The 21,464-nt window shown below is 32.6% G+C and overlaps 2 protein-coding genes across 3 annotated transcripts in view; one reads left to right on the top strand and one right to left on the bottom strand.

The window, feature by feature from the left end:
* LOC145967177 (uncharacterized) overlaps nucleotides 1–21,464 on the top strand; it is a 109,716-nt gene that overhangs the window by 65,878 nt on the left and 22,374 nt on the right. The window lies entirely within an intron of this gene.
* LOC145966057 (uncharacterized) lies at nucleotides 9,418–11,796 on the bottom strand. 2 transcript variants are annotated; one of them, XM_083089789.1, is made up of 7 exons: nucleotides 11,611–11,796; nucleotides 11,310–11,468; nucleotides 10,847–11,154; nucleotides 10,460–10,596; nucleotides 10,273–10,366; nucleotides 9,611–10,196; nucleotides 9,418–9,532 (listed from the first exon to the last, which is right to left on the bottom strand). In XM_083089789.1, the coding sequence occupies exons 1-6, from the start codon at nucleotides 11,693–11,695 to the stop codon at nucleotides 9,810–9,812; spliced, it is 1,170 nt and encodes a 389-aa protein (XP_082945915.1). In that variant the 5' UTR covers nucleotides 11,696–11,796; the 3' UTR covers nucleotides 9,418–9,532; nucleotides 9,611–9,809. The 2 variants fall into 2 exon arrangements, with proteins under 2 accessions (XP_082945915.1, XP_082945916.1); XM_083089790.1 differs by having other exon boundaries at nucleotides 11,003–11,154.

Here is a 21,464-nt window from a genome sequence, read left to right as displayed (position 1 = left end):
TTTCTTAAAAACAACTATGTGTTTTCTTTACACCAATTGATTCCTCTCATTATTTTGTACCTAAAAGTATTAAAGTAAGATAATCGAAAAATGAATATTTTACAAGATATTTTACGGTTTATGTAAAATTAAGAAATTATTTCAAGCCTCATAACTCAAAAAGTACTTAACGAAAAGGTACTTAATTATAATGTTTTGGAAAGATCTCGAGATAAGCTACAAGAATATGCAATGACAAATAGTAGGTTCCATTTAAGAAATTGAAGGTGACCTTCATGTGACCTTCAAATAACTCTTCGAGGTCAAACCAATGATATCATCTTATGGCCCCCTCGAAACTATAAAACTTTTGTCTGAAACATTTTTCTCTAAAATGCTTTGTTTCCGAAATAATTCCGTGCGTTAATTAAAATGGCTCACCCTGTATATATATATATATATATATATATATATATATATACATATATATATATATATACACACATATACATACATATAAAGGGCGTCTGTGCAATCTCTCTCCAAAAAAAAAAACATAAATAGATCTCGTTAAATCAAACTAAAAAGTCATACCATTTTGAAATGCATCACGTAAAATTCGGGATATTAATTTAAAAAGATCGGCCAATGCGCGTGGCTAGAAGCGCGCGGCGACGAAGACGGTCTCACTGTAACATAATGGCAGCGCGCGGCGAAGCGGTGATTGGGGATGGGAGGAGCGATGAGTGTGTAGATGCGCGGCGAATGGGAAGGGAGCGATTGATGGACTCTCCGAAACATGATGACGGTGCGTGCTTCTAGCCACGCGTATTGGGTGATCTTTTTTAATTAATATCTCAAATTTTAATTAATATCTCAAATTTTAAATGTTTTTTTGGGGTGGAGAAAAGATTACACAGACGCTCTGTATATATAATATATGTCTGTGTAATCTTCCGCCAAAAAAAATCATAAGTAGATCTCGTTAACCGAACTAAAAAGTCATATATCATTTTGAAAACCACCACGAACTAAAAAGTCATACCATTTTGAAAACCACCAAAATTTCGAGTTATTAATTAAAGAAGATTGGCCAATACATGCAAGCGCGCGGTGAGAAAAGTCGTCCCACTGTAACTTGACACTAAGCGCGCGACGAAGCAATGGGCGGGGCTTACTCATCAACGCATCACTGAAGCGCCGCACGCCGCTATCATGTTTTAGAGTTCGGCTTTTTAGTTTACAGACGCCCTGTATACATACATATAGGATGACTAATAATAATTGTATCATATATCATGTGCAGAGCGGGTTAAACCGAATAAAAGGTTGTCTTTTGCAATTCTCGCAATAATTAGTGACAAATTAATTTCAAAAAATCAGCTAATCCGCGCATATAAGCGTACGGCGAAAAGATATAGCTCGATAAAGTCGATTCAAACATATTCTTGCCGTAACCATTCTGTGCACGTCCGAGCACTGATGAAAATATGTCTCCATAATTTTTTATTAAAATATTCTTATACTTCAGTATCCGTATCAATATCCAATCGTCCGTATCAATGTTAGTGCATAGACAATGATCTGTGCCGATGTTTTCATTAAATGAACGGCACAGAATAATAATAGCACTGTAGTATTTGAATGATTTGAAACAAAACACTGATGTGTTGAGAAGAAAATTCTCCGAGTGTTCAAAGATTTGAAACTACACACATTTGGATCTATGTGATTCAATTTCTTTCGTTAAAATTTGAAATAGATAATGAAAAATTAATAGAATATGTTCGCGATTATAAGAAATTTTATAATTTAACACATTCACAATATTCCATACAACCAAATTGCAGGAGCAGTGCAACAATATTTCTTTGTAACATTGCAGATACATTGCTACAACATTGTTGTGATGTTGCAGCAACAGAATAATATGTCCGTCTGCAGAAATTATCCATACAACACAGAATATTGCAGCAATATTATTAATATAATTGTAACATTACAACATTGCAATATTGCCGTAATATTGCTGCAATATTCTGTGCTGTATAAGTATGCAACATAATGTAACATTGCAGCAACATAGTAATATAATACAGGACATGTCAAAAGTCTACACAAAAACAATGCATTTCAGAAAAAAATGTTTCAAAAAAAGTTATAAAGTTTAAAAGGACGTATTCAATGGCATTATGTATTTGATCATGGATGGCGTTACCAAGGTCAGCTCAAGGTCAACTCAATTTTTTTAAACGAAAACCTATATTTTTTATTACATATTATTGTAGTTGACGTCAAGTTATTTTCAAAACGACATAATAAAGCTCACTTTCGTTTAATATTTCTCAAGTTATCAATTGAGTTTCAAGTTTCAAGTACCACCGGCATAAGCGTTATCCAAGATGTACCGCGTGTTGCACAATTGGATTTACACCTATTGTGCGTACTTGCGTGCGTGCGTGCATGCGTGCGTACACTCTAAAAAATATTGGTATGAATTTAACACCAATAGTGTGAATTATAACACCCATATGGGTGTTTATATAATTCTCACCGTGTTAATGTGAAATCAACACTGTCTGCTTGGTGTGGAAAATTCACATTGTTGCGGTGCGAATCTTAACACTACTGGCAGTGCGAATCATAACACTACTGGCAGTGTGAATCTTAACACTACTGGCGGTGTGATTTTTACATCAACACTATGGTGTTACTAGAAATACAGCAAAATATTTCATAATGTGCATATATATATATATATATATATATATATATATATATATATACAGGGTGATTCTAAATAACTTTATGCTTTTGCAAAAACATAATCTTGACCGAATTCTAAGACGATTTTTCTTTTGGCAAAATTTCGTCCGAAACTTAGTTTTTGAATTATTAAAGGAAGTAGTTAACGTATGACGGGTCGAATACAAGAGGCAGGCAAGGGTGACGTGATTCACCGTCAGACGCGGGTGCTTACGCGGGGCGCCTGCTGCGATCAGCTGGTCGCTATACACATACATACACACATGCGAACACATACATTCTCTCTCTGTCTGTCTGTCTGTCTCTCTCTCTCTCTCTCTCTCTCTCTCTCTCTCTCTCTCTCTCTCTCTCTCTCTCTCTCTCCCCCCTCTCTCGCTCATTCGCTCACCTTTTTTTTTTTTTTTTTTTTTTACGAGAGAGGGGAAAATGCATTTATGCATACCCACCGGTCGATCCAGTGAGTTATGTGGGACTCGAGTACCAAGTCGAATTACCAACTCGGTACTCCCTACCCACTAAAAACCCCTCTCTTTTCACGAATTTCCTTTGACACACTGTCCCTCTGACTTCCCGAGATCTGTTTTCACATAACGTCAAAAAATAGTTATTATTACCTTGTTCGATGACTTTTGATGTATTGCTGTAATTGCTTGAAGGAGAAATGAATTTTCCGATAGATCGTACGTTCTCAAATTTAACGTAGATATCACGTTGCAAAAGACAAGAAATCCACACTAAATTATTAACTGAAAGTTTTTCTCCTTTCATGAACTGTATTCTTTTATAAACTTTAACGTAATCACATTTATTTACTCACTCGATGAGACGAGAAATTTACTAATGACTCTCACTAATCACTATTAATCACTGTCGAATAATAACTGTTGGCGATTAAAAATCACTCGATGAAAGAAACACGCGCGGACACGTTACTACACGACGCGACGACGCGACAATGCGACGATAATTACTTGGCGACTGCAAGCAGTTTTTTGTCATGGTAGGTTGCGGTAGGTTAAGGTACTACTGGCGCAATCGAACGCGATCATGTGTTCGATTGAAGAATGCGGTAAACATAATAAACATTTAACATATTAATATTATTATTATCATGAATGTGTGTGATATCCATACATCGTATGATATCTATTTAAAAATTAATTAGATTAAATAAGTGTTTTTAAAATATTTATTACTTTTACTATTATCTTAAATAAATATTTAATATTAATATTTTATATGATAATAGTAAAAGTAATAAATATTTTAAAAACACTTATTTAATCTAATTAATTTTTAAATAGATATCATACGATGTATGGATATCACACACATTCATGATAATAATAATATTAATATGTTAAATGTTTATTATGTTTATCGCATTCTTCAATCGAACACATGATCGCGTTCGATTGCGCCAGTAGTACCTTAACCTACCGCAACCTACCATGACAAAAAACTGCTTGCAGTCGCCGAGTAATTATCGTCGCATTGTCGCGTCGTCGCGTCGTGTAGTAACGTGTCCGCGCGTGTTTCTTTCATCGAGTGATTTTTAATCGCCAACAGTTATTATTCGACAGTGATTAATAGTGATTAGTGAGAGTCATTAGTAAATTTCTCGTCTCATCGAGTGAGTAAATAAATGTGATTACGTTAAAGTTTATAAAAGAATACAGTTCATGAAAGGAGAAAAACTTTCAGTTAATAATTTAGTGTGGATTTCTTGTCTTTTGCAACGTGATATCTACGTTAAATTTGAGAACGTACGATCTATCGGAAAATTCATTTCTCCTTCAAGCAATTACAGCAATACATCAAAAGTCATCGAACAAGGTAATAATAACTATTTTTTGACGTTATGTGAAAACAGATCTCGGGAAGTCAGAGGGACAGTGTGTCAAAGGAAATTCGTGAAAAGAGAGGGGTTTTTAGTGGGTAGGGAGTACCGAGTTGGTAATTCGACTTGGTACTCGAGTCCCACATAACTCACTGGATCGATCGGTGGGTATGCATAAAATGCATTTTCCCCTTTCTCGTAAAAAAAAAAGAAAAAAAAAATTTACAGGTGAGTGAGCGAATGAGAGAGAGAGAGAGAGACAGACAGACAGACAGAGAGAGAATGTATGTGTTCGCATGTGTGTCTGTATGTGTATAGCGATCAGCTGATCGCAGCAGGCGCCCCGCGTAAGCTCCCGCGTCTGACGGTGAATCGCGCCATCCTTGCCTGCCTCTTGTATTCGACCCGTCATACGTTAACTACTTCCTTTAATAATTCAAAAACTAAGCTTCGGACGAAATTTTGCCGAAGGAAAAATCGTCTTAGAATTCGGTCAAGATTATGTTTTTGCAAAAGCATAAAGTTATTTAGAATCACCCTGTATATATATACAGGGTGACCCATTTTAACTTAGGCAGCCAAATAACTCGAAAAATAAACAAGATAGAGAAAAATGTTTTAGACAAAAGTTGTATGGTTTCGAGGGGGCCATAAGATGGTATCATTGGTTTGACCTTGAAGAGTCATTTGAAGGTCACGTGAAGGTCACTTCAATTTTTTTAAATGGAATACCCTATATATTTTTGTACATTCTTGTAGCTTATTTCGAGAGCTTTCCAAAACACTATAATTAAGTACCTTTCCGTTAAGTACTTTTTGAGTTATGATGCTTGAAATAATTTCTTAATTTTACATAAACCGTAAAATATCTTGTAAAATATTCATTTTTCGATTATCTTACCTTAATACTTTTATGTACAAAATAATGAGAGGAATCAATTGGTGTAAAGAAAACACATAGTTGTTTTTAAGAAAAAATATGGAATTGTTAATTGCAAATTACATATTTTTTCTTCGAAACAACTATGTGTTTTCTTTACACCAATTGATTCCTCTCATTATTTTGTACATAAAACTATTAAGGTAAGGTAATCGAAAAATGAATATTTTACAAGATATTTTACGGTTTATGTAAAATTAAGAAATTATTTCAAGCCTCATAACTCAAAAAGTACTTAACGAAAATGTACTTAATTATAGTGTTTTGGAAAGCTCTCGAGATGAGCTACAAGAATGTACAAAAATATATAGGATGTTCCATTTAAAAAAATTGAAGTGACCTTCACGTGACCTTCAAATGACTCTTCAAGGTCAAACCAATGATACCATCTTATGGCCCCCTCGAAACCATACAACTTTTGTCTAAAACATTTTTCTCTATCTTGCTTATTTTTCGAGTTATTTGGCTGCCTAAGTTAAAATGGGTCACCCTGTATATATACATTATGTTTTAATAATGGTAATAATTTGCATATATATTACATTATGTTTTAATAGGGGTAATAATTTGTATAAACAGAAATATTTTTTAAATGGTTTATTTCAAAAAATAGCTTATAGCTAAAAGTTATCTATTATTATATTTATTTAAGAAAATAATAACCTTAAGTAGTAATACCTTTATATCACATTTATATACTTATAATATAGCTATGTTAAATTAAAAATCTTTTCTAAAAAGAACATGCTGAAAATAATTACATTATATATTTTGAACTTAATTTAAAAGCTATACTTATTTAAAAAAATAATACCTTTTAGTATCACATTTATCGATACTTAAACAATTAATAGTTTATATACAATATTAACTCTTGAAAGAAAAACTAAAAATAATAATTTTTTTTTAAACTTAATGTAAGATCTTATAATGTAACAGTATTTAAAAAATATGATATCGAGGAACAATATATATTTTGTTAATCAATCCAAGAGGACTATGCAGTTCATAAGACTGAGGATAAGTCAATTCTTTCACATTACATATTATATCATGTTCCTCTGTAAGGGCACAAACATTATAAGCCTGAAACTGTTCTGAGAAGGATAATGCTTGCCATTCAGATAATATGAGAAATATGTCATCTTCTGTTTGAACTACAAATTTGATTTGCCAAAAAATTGGTAAATCGTTAACAATTCCAAAACAAACAAAAAATTTTGGGCGATACATTATGCCGCAATATACTACCCAGTTAAGGAAATGCACGTCCTCAGTAATGTTTAAGTCTTTTAGCATTGGCAATTCTGATGTTTTATGTAATTTGCCTGGTCCAATTTCTACTTTGTTAAAAACATCAGTTGTTCTCCACAAGTTACAAAAATGTCGTTGATGTTTTGTTGACAATGTTTTACAAATATTTTTAAAGTCACAAACATTACTAGAAATTCTCGTAAAAAAGCTATGTTTACTTTCGAATCGCATTGTCCACATATGAACAACGGGACCCATTAAACGCATTATTCTTGGATGTGCAATAAAAAGTGTTGTTTTGGTATAATATTCCTTGGAAATATTGTTAAATAATTTTAAATGCTCAGATATTAGTTCTTGCAAATAATACGTCAAAGAGACAGTGATTTTTGGAGAAAAAATTATACTCATTATTTCTAAAAAAGATGTAAGTACACGCCACAAATCTTTGCTTCTTTGATTAATATAAATATCATTGCACAAAATCAATGGCAAAAAGCGTTCAAGATACCATGCTTGAGAGGCTTTTTGTCCAATGTTTATACTTTTCTTATCAAGTTTTAGAGCACACGGTTTATTGCATTGTTCTAAATATCCATAAGGATATGCATCGATACGAGCATTTATTTCTTCAAGACTTATATATCTTTCCTTAATTAACATACTGACGAGCAGTTTAATGACGAGTTGCAAAGAGCCTTTTAAGATATCATGCATGCAATCTACATTAGGACACTCTGTTACATGAAAATATGTCAGATCATTGAAAGGACAACAACGCTTTAACCCTTTGCTAATCGTCGCTCCATTTTCCAATTCCTGTATATCACTTATATACGAAGCACGAGTTCTAAGTTTAACTCTCTCATCGGTTTCTGTGGTAATAATTTTACATTCATTCTTGGTACAGTAACAAAATTCATTCTTGGTACAGTAACAAAATCTGCAGTAATATGTTGAATTAAAACTTTCGGTATAACCGTATAAAGAGTTTGCACCAAGATTGTCGTGACTGATGGCAATAATAGTACCTTTGATAGGTATATTTATTCCTTCAATATGTATTCCAGAAGATTCTAATGTTTTTAAATCACAGATTAATGGGTGCAGTACTGCATCAAAACCAAACTCCTTGACAATTTTAGCATGAAACAAACTAACTAAATGAATATTGTTGCTGAGAATTAAAAATAGGAGGTATGTTTTTTAGCTGAAAATAAATTGCTCCAAGTTTATGTTTATTCTTTTTACTTTCTAGGGCATTTTCAACATGAAAATCATCATAATAAAGCATTATTTTTAAAGACTGATTATCTTTAGAAAATAAATCGTGTGATGTGCAATGTAAACCATCAGTGTAATTTGCAAAATATTTCTTATTTATAGATTGCGGATTAATTATAAAATTTTTCAAAGTTTCGTTTTCTAGCAAAAACTTTAAAGAATCTATAATTGACACATAGATAAATGTTCTTGGCATTAAAATAACTTTGCTCGCGCCTGTATTTCTATCAAATTTTGTAACAGCTTTTGTACCAAAATTTATTTCAGTCACGGGTACTATTCTCATTTCTTCTTGAAAAAAATTTTTTCTCTTATAAGATGAATTAATGCTATTAAATACACCGCATATATCTTTTAGATGATTTTGTAAATGATCTATTTGACCACACTGAAGAAGAGCATTTACACTGTTGGTAGTTACTGTAAGTAATTCTGTACTTGCATTGATTACAGAGTCCATAGCATTGTCAGTCATACCCAATGCTGTTAAATCTGATAAGAAATTACAAGCAATATTTTTAACTTTGCACTAGTAAGAATTAAATCAGTAATACAATTAACTTTATTAGTTATAGGAGTTTGGGAAATGAGTGCTGCATCCATTTCACTGTTTGTTTGTAGAGTATTTGTACAGGTATTTCCACTTTCACACTGTACATTTATATTATTGTTATTTTTACTGTTAACACAATATGCTGTATGAAGAAGATTACAATCATTGTGAGCAATTCTCAAATGTTTTTTGAAACCAGTGAAAGTGAAAAATTTTAATGCACAACCCGGCTGTCCACAAGAAATATTATTTTTCCCATATAGATGCATAGAATGACTATTGCGTAAATGCCACACTAATTTCTTTATACTAAAGTTTACTTTCTTGCATATACTACAAAAATATCCTTCCATGTTTACTATTCAATAATTACATTAAAAAGACGAGCACGTACTTCACGCATTTTTGGAGTAAAACTAAGATTATCAACATCAATGTCATAGAATACCATCTGTACAAATTTCCAGAATATTTCTAGTGATTCTTCGTATTTGAAACCAAATACATAATGAGTCTTAAATAGGGTATCAAAAGCATAAATATTTGACGTGTGAGCAGGGCATGGTAAAAGCTTTCCATCAAAGACCACATAAAAATTGCTGATTGCTTGTTGATTAGAACCGACTGCTAGTAGAAATTGCTGCAAACTGATTTTTGTAAGTTCTTGTTCGGATGGCAGCGGAAGACCAATCTAAAATATAAATATACGCAATGTAGAACATATGTACACACATATCTGCAAGGTTACAATACAAGAATGATAACAAGCAAATAATTCATTTTATTACCTGATGAAACGATATAAGACGTGACATTGCTACATCTACAGTTGCACGATTCGGCTTCTTTTTTCCTTTAGCTGTCGGTGATAGAAGATGCAGAAATAAAAATAGTGTTTGTGTGGCTCTGTCCCATACTGTAATAAACACACGCGTTACACTTTATCAATGAAAAACAATATTAAAAGTTTGTAATTCTGTGTATTATCAAACACAATCAATATCTTTACTCTTTTTTTTTATTGTAGTCTCAGATACTTTTACTATTTTAATTTCAAGTTCTTGCTAGTTTTCAATTAATTTGGATGAATACTCTGGCATTAGAGCTTCAAAATCTTTTTGTATCTAAAAAAAATAATAAATAAAAAAAGTAAAAGTAAAAAAATAGTAAGTAAACAACTTATTTGCTTTCATTTAATTAAAAATTAGAATAAAAAGGCTTACCAAACCCGGCGTATCTAGAAATCGTGGAAATTCTATGAGTATATTTTTAGAGATTTTTGGATCTAATATTATAGTACGTCGATATTTTAATGACTGTCTCATTTTGACTTCAATGTCAGCCAATTGTGTTGTTGGAGATGCATTTTTTAGCCACTTGACAATTTCCTTTTCTTGATTTTTATTTATTTGACTGTCAGGAACTCTCGGATTTTCAGGACTGCTACTAGCTGGCCAAGCTATTTCTGCTTGTATTTTGGCTTTTTTTGGCTGAATATTGTAGGAATCTGTTATCCTATTCACTGTACGAAGGCGCCAGGTCAAATAACCGCTTCTATCTTTAGGATTGTAGAATAGCTCCTGCGTATGTATATGTGCATGTATAAAAAAAATAATCCTTATTTTTTGCAAAATCTTATATACATAAAATACTTACGTATCCCTCTGCAGTACTGGGATCCCGTAATTTTGGAAAGTTTTCTACTATTCCTTTTGCGTAAAAAATCTTTACGTTTTTATTTGGAATTATTCTATATAAAAGGAAAAAAATGAATTTTTAATTGTATATAATGTACAGCTGTATAATGTATCAAAGAGAAATATGCATGAGAAAAATTATTTACCCATGCTGTTCTTGCATGTGTCCAACAATTAATCTAACCAAAGCTCGGCAAGATTCTGGTTTTAAGGTAGCACTTACTTCATATTTTTCTAGCAGATTACGTCCAATTGCCGTTTTATTCAAAGCTTTGTTAATTACCTGTAATAAAATCATTATATTATTTCATCAAACTATGCATTGATATATTTTGAATTTAATTTTTACTTAAATTATTTCTAAAGCAATCTTATATACTGACAATTAGTACGTTATTTCTAAAGCAATCTTATATACTGACAATTAATATGTTGTTTATAAAATAAAATAAAATAGAATATAAAATATAAAATAAAATATAAAATATAAATAAAATATAAAGTATAAAATATAAAATTTAAATTTAAAATACTTTTTTTGGATCTTGACTCAGCAGAGAAATATTTTCTTCAAATTTAAGATACTGTTTAACAGGCGATTGTACTGAAGTACAGATGTTAACGTCATCACAAGCAGATGATGTATTGGCAGAAACATTTTCTTTAGCAGTTTGTGGATATTGCTTAACAGGTGATACACAAATTTTAATGTCGTCACAAGCAGAGGATGTATTGGTAGAAACATTTTCTTCAGCAGTTTTCGGATATTGCTTAACAGGCGATAGATAAATTTTAATGTCGTCATAAACAGATGAGGTACTGGCAGAATTTTGCAGATACTCTTCAATAGGTAACACAGGAATGTTAATGTCAAATAATTGATCTATTGCTGCTGTTGAACACACAATGATGCTCCAAATGCATAAAATTTTTGAAAATATTATATTTTCTAAATATACACAATTATATATATTGGCAGGTTTATAATGGACTTACCGGTAGCAGCTGAAGTTTCTTTAAAAATATTCAAAATAAAACTGTCTGACTGCTTTTCCATTATATACTCTATCAGATCTTCAAAGTCTATTTCAGTGTCATCTAAATCTCGAAATTTTATTTTTTCGTCTCCCACTTCTGCCATAAATTTGTTACGTATTAGTAAAAGAGAAAAATAATTTATTTTAATATACTTTTAAAAATAAATCTTAGAAAAAAACTATTCAAACTGATATCATGAAAAGATTCTGCTTGTCATGCCATGTTTCTGATATATTTGTTGCAATTTGAATAACCTTACCTCTAACAATAAATTCTTCCGCTGAATCGCTGGTATTCAAATGGACGAACTTTTTCACACTGTTGTATTTTACTTTAATAAGCATTATGGAACTGATTTCACATATACTATCCTTTTCAATATACACTATATCACAAACACGACACCAATTAATAACCGCCGTACACGCCGATCTAAACGCTGCCGCTGCCGTATAGCGATTAGTTGCTTGTAATCACGCGGCGCGATCGTCGCGTCGTCACACCGCATGATGTGAAACAAAACAATATAGCATCAAAATTTGACACCGCGTTTGTCGGTGTAAAAGATTCTCTACAATTTTGGTGTTAAAAGTCACACCGAATTATTTAACTACATGGGTGTGGTGAAATTTCACACTGATATTTTTTAGAGTGTACAGGCCGGCGCGCGGGCGTGTGCGCGGGCGGGCGGGCGTTTGTGCGTGAATGCATGCGCGCGCGCGTGTGTGTGTGTGTGTGTGCGCGCGCACGTACTGGTAGGAATGGTATCCCGGTATGTATGTGTTGACAGTCGAGAATGTCATACGCACACACGTAAAGCGCACACATATGTGAGCCAAGAATTTATAAAAGAAAAAAGAAGAGGAAAAGAGAAATAGAGATAGAAAGAAAGAAGGAGAGGGAAAAAAAAAGAGAAGAAAGAAAAAGGAATACGTAAAAGGACGAGAACATACAGAAAGGAGGAAGAAGAAGATTGAAATGAAAAAGTTTATATATACAGGGCCGTCTTAACCGCGTGTGCAAAGTGTGCATTGCACACGGGCGGCAGGATATAAGGGGCGGTAAATTTTGCATGGACTACAAATAAAAGTGAGCGATCCTTCACTCAAAGAGTGTGATATTGATGCGATAGAACTTGATACGGAAATCGAAAATGTTTCAATTTTCTTTGAAGATGAACTTAATGCTTTCGATGTATTGCAATTTATGTTAAAAATGAATTAACCACATTTCCAAATTTAACAGTATCTTTAAGAATTTTACTGACTCTACCTGTAACAGTAACTGCAGGAGAAAGATCTTTTTCTAAGCTTAAACTAATAAAAAGTTATCTGAGATCTTCAATGTGCCAAGAAAGACTCAATTCTTTAACTATTTAAAGTATAGAGAATGAAATATTTGAAAGCTTAAATATAAAAGACATTATTAAAGAATTTTTTTTTTTATATACATATATATATATATATATGTATATAACTATTACTACATAAAGGCGAGAAAAACAAACATAATTGAACTTATCAATTTAATTATTGAAATCAATATTTATCTTTTTGATTTTTTTAGTAGCAAATTCTTTAATAATGTCTTTTATATTTAAGCTTTCAAATATTTCATTCTCTATACTTTAAATAGTTAAAGAATTGAGTCTTTCTTGGCACATTGTGTTACGTCCCTGGTTCGGGTCGCGGTCGAGTCCGTCGTGGAAAGAGAAGCAGTCCGTTGTCAAGAGGTTGTTGACAGCGGCGGCTGTCATTTGAGTCTGGAGCCAGCTGTCAGGCTGTGTGGACGCGTTTCTCTTACGAGTCGATCCGTGTTATTAATATTGTGTATTTACGTTCTGAGTTACCGTTTGTGTTGTAATTGTGCAGTGCATTAAAGTTCATTAGTTTCTTTAAGTGCTTGTTTATTTAGCGCGTCCCGCGAGCGGCCGATCTCTTTACCGCGCGACTTCGATATTTATCGAAGTCCCCGCCCCGGGCGTAACATTTTGGGGGCTCGTCCGGGATCGACGGGATACTGAAGGATCAACCGGGACGTGATTTTGCCAACTTTGTGAGGACTCTGAATTTAGAATGTCGACGACAAACATCGGGCAACAGGATCCAACCACGGGCGTCTCTACACGAAAGAGGATACGAGCCGCGACTCCCAGCCCGTCGGCAGAGACGATCACGCTTCAGGCGGCGATGCGAGAGATCCGGGAGCTGCGAGAGGAACGCTTGCAGATGCGAGCCGAATTTGAGGCGCAGCTCCGGGAGCGAGACAGCGAGCTCCGACGTCTGGAGGGGAGATTACGACAGGATCAACAGCTAAGTCCTTCTTATAATAGTCCGCGATTAGAAAATTCGAATCCCGGCTTGGGCCTAAAATTAAAAACCGATAATTATGACGGGAGTGTCCCCTTGCGTGAGTTTCTCACTCAATTCGTTTTGATAGCGCGGGCTAATAACTGAAGCGATTCACAGAAAACCGTGGCCTTGGCTGCTTGTTTGAGGGGAAAGGCACGTTCGATTTTGGATGGGATTTTTGAAATAGAGAATCTGAAATTCGACGAGCTGAAATCGAAGTTAGAGTTGCGTTTCGGGGAGGGGCATTTGGCCCAGACTTACTATGCCCAGTTTACTAACAGAAAACAAAAGAGTTCGGAAGATTTGGCTACTTTGGGTGCAGAACTGGAGAGGCTTTCGCGTCTTGCTTACCCTGAGTGTTCTCACGAAGTGAGGGATAAGATCGCTTGTGTCCAGTTTATAGCTGCGCTATCGGACGGTTTCCTAAGAAGAACTCTTCAGTTAGAAAATATCACTTCTTTAAAAATCGCGGTGGAAAGAGCGATGGCTGTAAAAGTCATCCAAGAAAGTAGTTTCTCGAAAAGTAAATTTAATCAAAAAGACGAAAATAAATCTCAGGAATGTTGGAAGTGTGGTGACTCAGGCCATTTTCGGGCGGAGTGTCCCTCTAAAAAAGAGGAGTAGAAGAATGAATTTTGCCGTGGAAAATAAAATTATTAATAAAAGAAGTGTTTTAAAACTTTGTTGAAACTGTGTTAATGAAAATTTATTTGCAGCCAGTGTGTGTAAAAAAGGGGCGGGCCCGGATGTATCTTGAATAGGGGATTAATTCTTTCATTAGAATGCCTGGATGGCAATATTCGTAATTTCCAGTGCTTGTTTTAATAATGGTTGTTTTGATTCTTATTGTCTTCTGAATGAATTCTAATTGGTAGACTAATCCTCGAAGTGTTGTGGGAGGGACTCCCGGATTTATTTTGATTAGGGAATGGTTCTACATCCGAGGCCCGAAAAGAAAGTTTTGGATAAAAGAGTTTGGTGCTTTTTACTCGTTTAATTATTTTTGTTGTTTAAGGAAAAGAAATTTTGGAAACAATTCCGAATTTGACAAGAAAGATTAAGGAAGGAAGGAGAGGAAGTCAGAAAGGAAAATAAAAGGAATTATTTGAACATTAGAGGACGAAGACTGCCTCGCCCGCGGTTTTTGAGCCGTGGTTTTCTCGCGGGACGGAGGGCAAATGCCGAGGCAGAGGCTTGAGAAGTTCTCTTTGGAGAACGAAGGGTCCACGGAAGGTTACCCCCCTCTTGCCTGAAGATTTTTTTCTCTAAGGAGAAAATCAGTGAAGTCGTTGGAATCTGTGAAGTCGTTTGATCCCAAGAAGATGTGTGGTTCGGTAACCTGCAACAGCAGTTCAGGGAGAACATGGAAACACGTCGGGAGCTGAAATACGACGAGATTCCTTTAAAGACTTACCACAACGTGATTGTCGGGACGACAATCTTTCGAGAGGGGAGCAAGTGTTACGTCCCTGGTTCGGGTCGCGGTCGAGTCCGTCGTGGAAAGAGAAGCAGTCCGTTGTCAAGAGGTTGTTGACAGCGGCGGCTGTCATTTGAGTCTGGAGCCAGCTGTCAGGCTGTGTGGACGCGTTTCTCTTACGAGTCGATCCGTGTTATTAATATTGTGTATTTACGTTCTGAGTTACCGTTTGTGTTGTAATTGTGCAGTGCATTAAAGTTCATTAGTTTCTTTAAGTGCTTGTTTATTTAGCGCGTCCCGCGAGCGGCCGATCTCTTTACCGCGCGACTTCGATATTTATCGAAGTCCCCGGGCGTAACAATATATATATATATATATATATATATATATATATGTATATATATTATACATAGATATATTATGATTTTCTCATTATTTATTTTATTTACCTATTTGAATAAATGCTTAAAGTTCTATAAAATTGCTGTTTATTGACTCTATAGAAATAAATCCTGCCTTGTCCAATCCAATAAAAAAGGGGTGGCAATTATTTGTTGGCACACGGGCGGCATTAATACTTAAGACGGCTCTGTATATATATATATATATATATATATATATATATATATATATATACAGGGTGTCCCATTTTAAATAACGACCTCAAATATCTCCCGAATAATACGTTTTACAGAAAAATGTTTCAGACAAAAGTTGTATGGTTTCGAGGGGCCATAAGATGGTACCATTGGTTTGACCTTGAAGAGTCATTTGAAGGTCACGTGAAGGTCACTTCAATTTTTTTAAATGGAACACCCCATATATTTTTGCACATTCTTGTAGCTCATCTCGAGAGCTTTCCAAAACACTATAATTAAGTTAGTTTTCATTAAGTACTTTCCGAGTTATGAGGCTTGAAATAATTTCTTAATTTTACATAAACCGTAAAATATCTTGTAAAATATTCATTTTTCGATTATCTTACTTTAATACTTTTATGTACAAAATAATGAGAGGAATCAATTGGTGTAAAGAAAACACATGATTTTTAAATATATTTTATAATTAAAATATTAATTTGTCTGTTAAAATAATAAAAATATATAGCACAATAATAAGATAAAAAAAACTCAATAGTAAGATTTGAACCAGCGACAGGCAGCGTACTGATCAGGCGCCTTACCCACTGCGCTACGCTGTTAGTTGGCAATTCGTTCTTTCCGCTCGATACATAACGAGCATATAAATTTTCGACGCTGCTTGCGTCTCGATATCTCGATACGTACGACAGCGTTAAACGTTTTTCTCTTTTAGCTTGTTATATTAGATATTTTTATAACTGGTAAATATATTATATATATTTGCTAATCGTAAGAAAATATTATATCTTTTCATATTAAAAAATCAAATCGTATAATTCTTAAAAATGAATATATATATATATATATATATATATATATATATATATATATATATATGCACCTTTGTTTATAAGAATGTCATTTAATTTTTCACATGAAAAAATATATCGATATTTTCTTACAACTGATAAATGTATAATATATTTATCAGTTAAAAAATATATTAAATAGATTAAGGCCCTACGCACAATAGGAAAAATATTAAATATTAAATATTAAATTTATAGAACGAGAGAAAGAGAAAGGAACTCTTCTCTTCTCTTTTTCTCTTTCTATAAATTTAATATTTAATATTTAATATTTTTCCTATTGTGCGCAGGGCCTAATATTTATCAGTTAAAAAATATGTGTATAATATAAAAAGCTATAAAGGAAAAACATTTAACGCTGTCGCACGCATTGAGATATCGAGAAGCGAGCAGTGTCGCGCGTCGCCCGTCTTTCGTTGCCAGCTTGGTAGGAAAAAGACAGAAGACTGTATTCTGTCCTCTTCTACTATCCGAAGCTAGCCGAAGCGCCGAGCTCACACGTACGCTTACGCTCACATCCTCATTACCCCCTCCACGCCGTGTTGCATGTTGCTTGCGGCGGAGATCTGGCAGCTTTGGTCATAGTACTGTCTCGCTCGCATTCTCTCGTTCAAGCGTCGAGTGAGAGAGACGGCTATTGGACACTTCTAACTCGGTATCACGTTTTGTAATGCTTCCTCTCTCGCTCTTATGCTGTGCGCGAAGGCCGCAACATCGGAATGCCCCCCATTACTCTACCCCCACTTTCTTTTTCGCTGCCCGGCCAACGTTAAGCGCCACAAAAACATACCGGGACACCATTCCTGCTGGTGCGTGTACATCTTGGATAACGCTTATGCATATATGTAATATTTAAAACTTATTAATCGATAACTTGAAAATTACTAAACAGAATTGAGCTTTATTATATCATTTTGAAAACGACTAACGTCACTTATGGTTAAATATATACTACCATTAAATGCGTCCTTTAAATCTTATATCTTTTTTCTGAAACATTTTTTTTTAAATGCATTATTTATAAAACTATATGTACAAGTAGGGGAAATAGATGAACTTAGAAATTTTCAGTTGTCGACAAGAAACACTTGTAATGCGTGAAATCATCTCTCAGATGTTGTTTCTCTCTATTTATTTCGAAAATTATTCGAAGTGTTTTATACAAAAGTTTCACCGTTAAAACAGTTCTATTTAACTATATTATAATAAAATTTAGAAAAAATTTTTATTACAAATTTTTTAACAAATGTTATTAATATGATTAAATAGAGATGATTACAATGAAACTTCTATATAAAACCTTTTTCGATATTTCTCGAGTAGTTTTCAAGATATATTGAAAAAAGTAAAAAGTCGCTCTACATATAAAGGGTGATTTTTTATACATTAGAATCGTTTTTAAGCAAAACTGAAAATTTCTAATTCATCAATTTACCCCCTCCCTCCTACATGTGTGTAAAGTTTCATCAAAATCAGAATTTAATACTTCGAAACTTCCCTTATTAGATTATAACCTTCTATGATAAATAAAATGTTCGGATAAAAATGCCGAATGCATTTTGCACAACTTACTTTATGCGACATAAACGATAAATAAATTGTTTTTTCATCATTATCTAATTGTTTATCAAGATATTTATCGCATTAGCAGATTAAGCGGAAATGCTTTATCATCAATAATAACGTATGATGCATTTATTGGTTTTCCTAGTAAATTTTCATCTGGAAGAGCATTAAACATATTACATTCGAAAATTTTGCCTATTTCAGAATTAGATAAAATGCCTTTATTACTATTCTTTCCCAAAAAGCCGACATCAACAATTAAGAATTTATAAAATACGTCAATCAAAGCTAACAGTACTAATGAGAAAATAAATAAAAGAAAATGATTTTTTATAAAATGAAAAATTTAGATCCAATGTTATGTGCAGCTTGAATATCACATATAGATTTTAATAATTAGCTACTACTATTTCCATTTAGATTCTGTTAGTTGCGGCATCATTTCAGGCATAAGCCTTTTAATCAAGCGACGCGGTAGCGTCGCGACGCCAAGTACATAAAAAACAGGATCCGAGCATTGAGAGACACTGTTCTCGACGCTACTAAGTGGCTTATCCGGAATTTCACATCATATAAACTTTCGATTAAGATATTTCAGAAACTAAGACCTTAAGAAAAAATCTAACGGCACTTTTATTATATAATGTGAATATAAGCTTTCGATTGCGACCAGTTTGAATAAAATCGGTGCAGTCATTTCGTTTTTCTCCAGGTTCAAACTCACGTACATATGCTCGCACGCACACACGCAAAGCGAGTTTGTCCCTCAAGCGGCGTTCACAGCGTGCATATACGATTATTGCTTCGATATGTACAATGCTTTAAGAGACAAAATCATATGCGTGCATACGTGTGATATGTATATGTATGTGTGTACGTACGTGTGAGAGATTAATTTATCGTACAGTAATAATTTTCAAAACTACCCCTTCGGGGTGGAATTTAATATTTTAGAAACGGAGCCGTAAAAATACGGAACTTCTGCTGTTAAATAAAATTTAAAAAAAAAGTAATTTATCGTATAGTAACAATTTTCAAAAATCCTCCTTATAAAAGCAAATTTCAAAAACAACCCCTTGAGGATGAAAAATAATATCTCGAAAATGATGCGTCGCAGAAATATAGGACTCACGCCGTTAATTAAGGTTTCTTACAAAGACTAATTTAGCATACAATAATAATTTTTAAAAATCACCCCTTAGGGGTGAAATCTAATATCTCAGAAACGGTGTGCCACAAAAATATAAAATCTGTACTGTTAGTTATGACTTGTAGAAAGACTAATTAAGCGTATAATAACAATTTTTAAAAACCAACCCTTGGGGGTGAAATCTAATATTTTAGAAACGGAGTATCATAAAAATATGAAACCTGTGCGGTTAGTTAAGGTTTCTACAAAGACTAATTTACCATATAACAACAATTTTTAAAAACCACCCCTTGGAGATGAAATCTAATATTTCAGAAACAGTGCACCACAAAAATATAAAACCTGCACTGTTAGTTATGACTTGTAGAAAGACTAATTTACCATATGATAACAATTTTTAAAAACCACCTCTTGGGGGTGAAAACTAATATTTCAGAAACGGAGTATCATAAAAATATAAAACCTATGTCGTTAGATAAGACTTGTAAAAAGACTAATTTACCGTATAATAACAATTTTTAAAAACCACCCCTTGAGGGTAAAATCTCATATTTCAGAATTGGAGTATCATAAAAATATAAAATCTGTACTGTTAGTTATGACATGTAGAAAGACTAATTAAGCGTATAATAACAATGTTTAGAAACTACCCCTTGGGGATGAAATTTAATGTTTCAGAAACGGTGTACCACAGAAATATAAAATATGTGCCGTCAGATAAGACTTATAGAAAGACTAATTCACTGTGTAGTAACAATTTTCAAAAATAAAAAAATATCCCTAAAAATAATATGCAAATATTTTCCCCCAAAAAATAATTTGCAGAAAGGGTATAAAATTTTACAAAAAGGTGTGAAATCTCTAAAAAAAACCTTACAAAGATAAAAAAAATACGCCAAGTACATAAAAAATATTCTACCTTGTATGCATGTTTAATAAAAAAATTCCTTAAAAATAATTTACAGTAATTTTCCATCAAAAATTATTTTTCTAAGAAACAAAACCTCAACAAATAATTTTGATTAAAAAATATTACAAAATAAAATAAACTAAATATGAAATCAATATAATTACTATTAGCCAAGTACTTAAGAGCAATTTCTAAATTTGATATAATATTTGCCATAAAATATCAATTTTATACAGTGAAATATTATACATAAATTCTCTCTAAGAAATTAAAACGCATTTTATATTTATTCAGAGAAATTTTATATTTATTCAGAGAAAATTGATTTTTAAAATATTTAATGAGAATTGGGATTCTTTTAATTCTTAAAACATTTTTTATATAATGTATATAATTTAAAAAAAAAGTTTTACGCAAGTTTTAAATCGCACAGTCTTTAAATCGAAGTAAGTTATGAAAACTTGGCGTGTCCGGATCGTAATCAAATACAGATTAAATATTTAATTACATAATGTATAATATTTTACATTTTATTGGAGATATATTTGTTTATAATGTAAACAATCCGGGCACGCTAAGTTTTCATAACTTACTTCGATTTAAAAACTGTGTGATTTAAAACTTGCGTAAAACTTTTTTTTTAAATTATATACATTATATAAAAAATGTTTTAAGAATTAAAAGAATCCTAATTCTCATTAAATATTTTAAAAATCAATTTTCTCTGAATAAATATAAAATGCGTTTTAATTTCTTAGAAAGAATTTATGTATAATATTTTTACTGTATAAAATTGATATTTTATGGCAAATATTATATCAAATTTAGAAATTGCTCTTAAGTACTTGGCTAATAGTAATTATTGATTTCATATTTAGTTTTGACATTTTATTTTGTAATATTTTTTTATGAAAATTATTTGTTGAGATTTTGTTTCTTAGAAAAATGATTTTTGATGGAAAATTAATGTAAATTATTTTTAAGGAATTTTTTTTATTAAATATGCATACAAAGTAGAATATTTTTTATGTACTTGGCGTATTTTTTTTACCTTTGTAAGGTTTCTTTAGAGGGATTATTACTTTGCAAGTATTTATAACAACATCATATACTGTTGAATGAATACTATTTTATAACTGAATGCAATAGTTCGCAATCTTCGATTTGAACGTTTATGCGATTTAGAATTTGTGTAAAATTTTTTTTAAACTATATATATCATATAAAAAGTACTTTAGGAATTAAAGAAATCTTAATTCATTTAGTGTC

This window comes from Camponotus vicinus, unplaced genomic scaffold (assembly GCF_025532165.1).
Source record: "Camponotus vicinus isolate PSW18456_S1 unplaced genomic scaffold, iyCamVici1.0 SCAF_2, whole genome shotgun sequence".
Lineage (NCBI taxonomy): Eukaryota > Metazoa > Arthropoda > Insecta > Hymenoptera > Formicidae > Camponotus > Camponotus vicinus.
The sequence above is the reverse complement of the archived record's forward strand: the minus strand, read 5'-3'. Positions and strand labels throughout refer to the sequence as shown.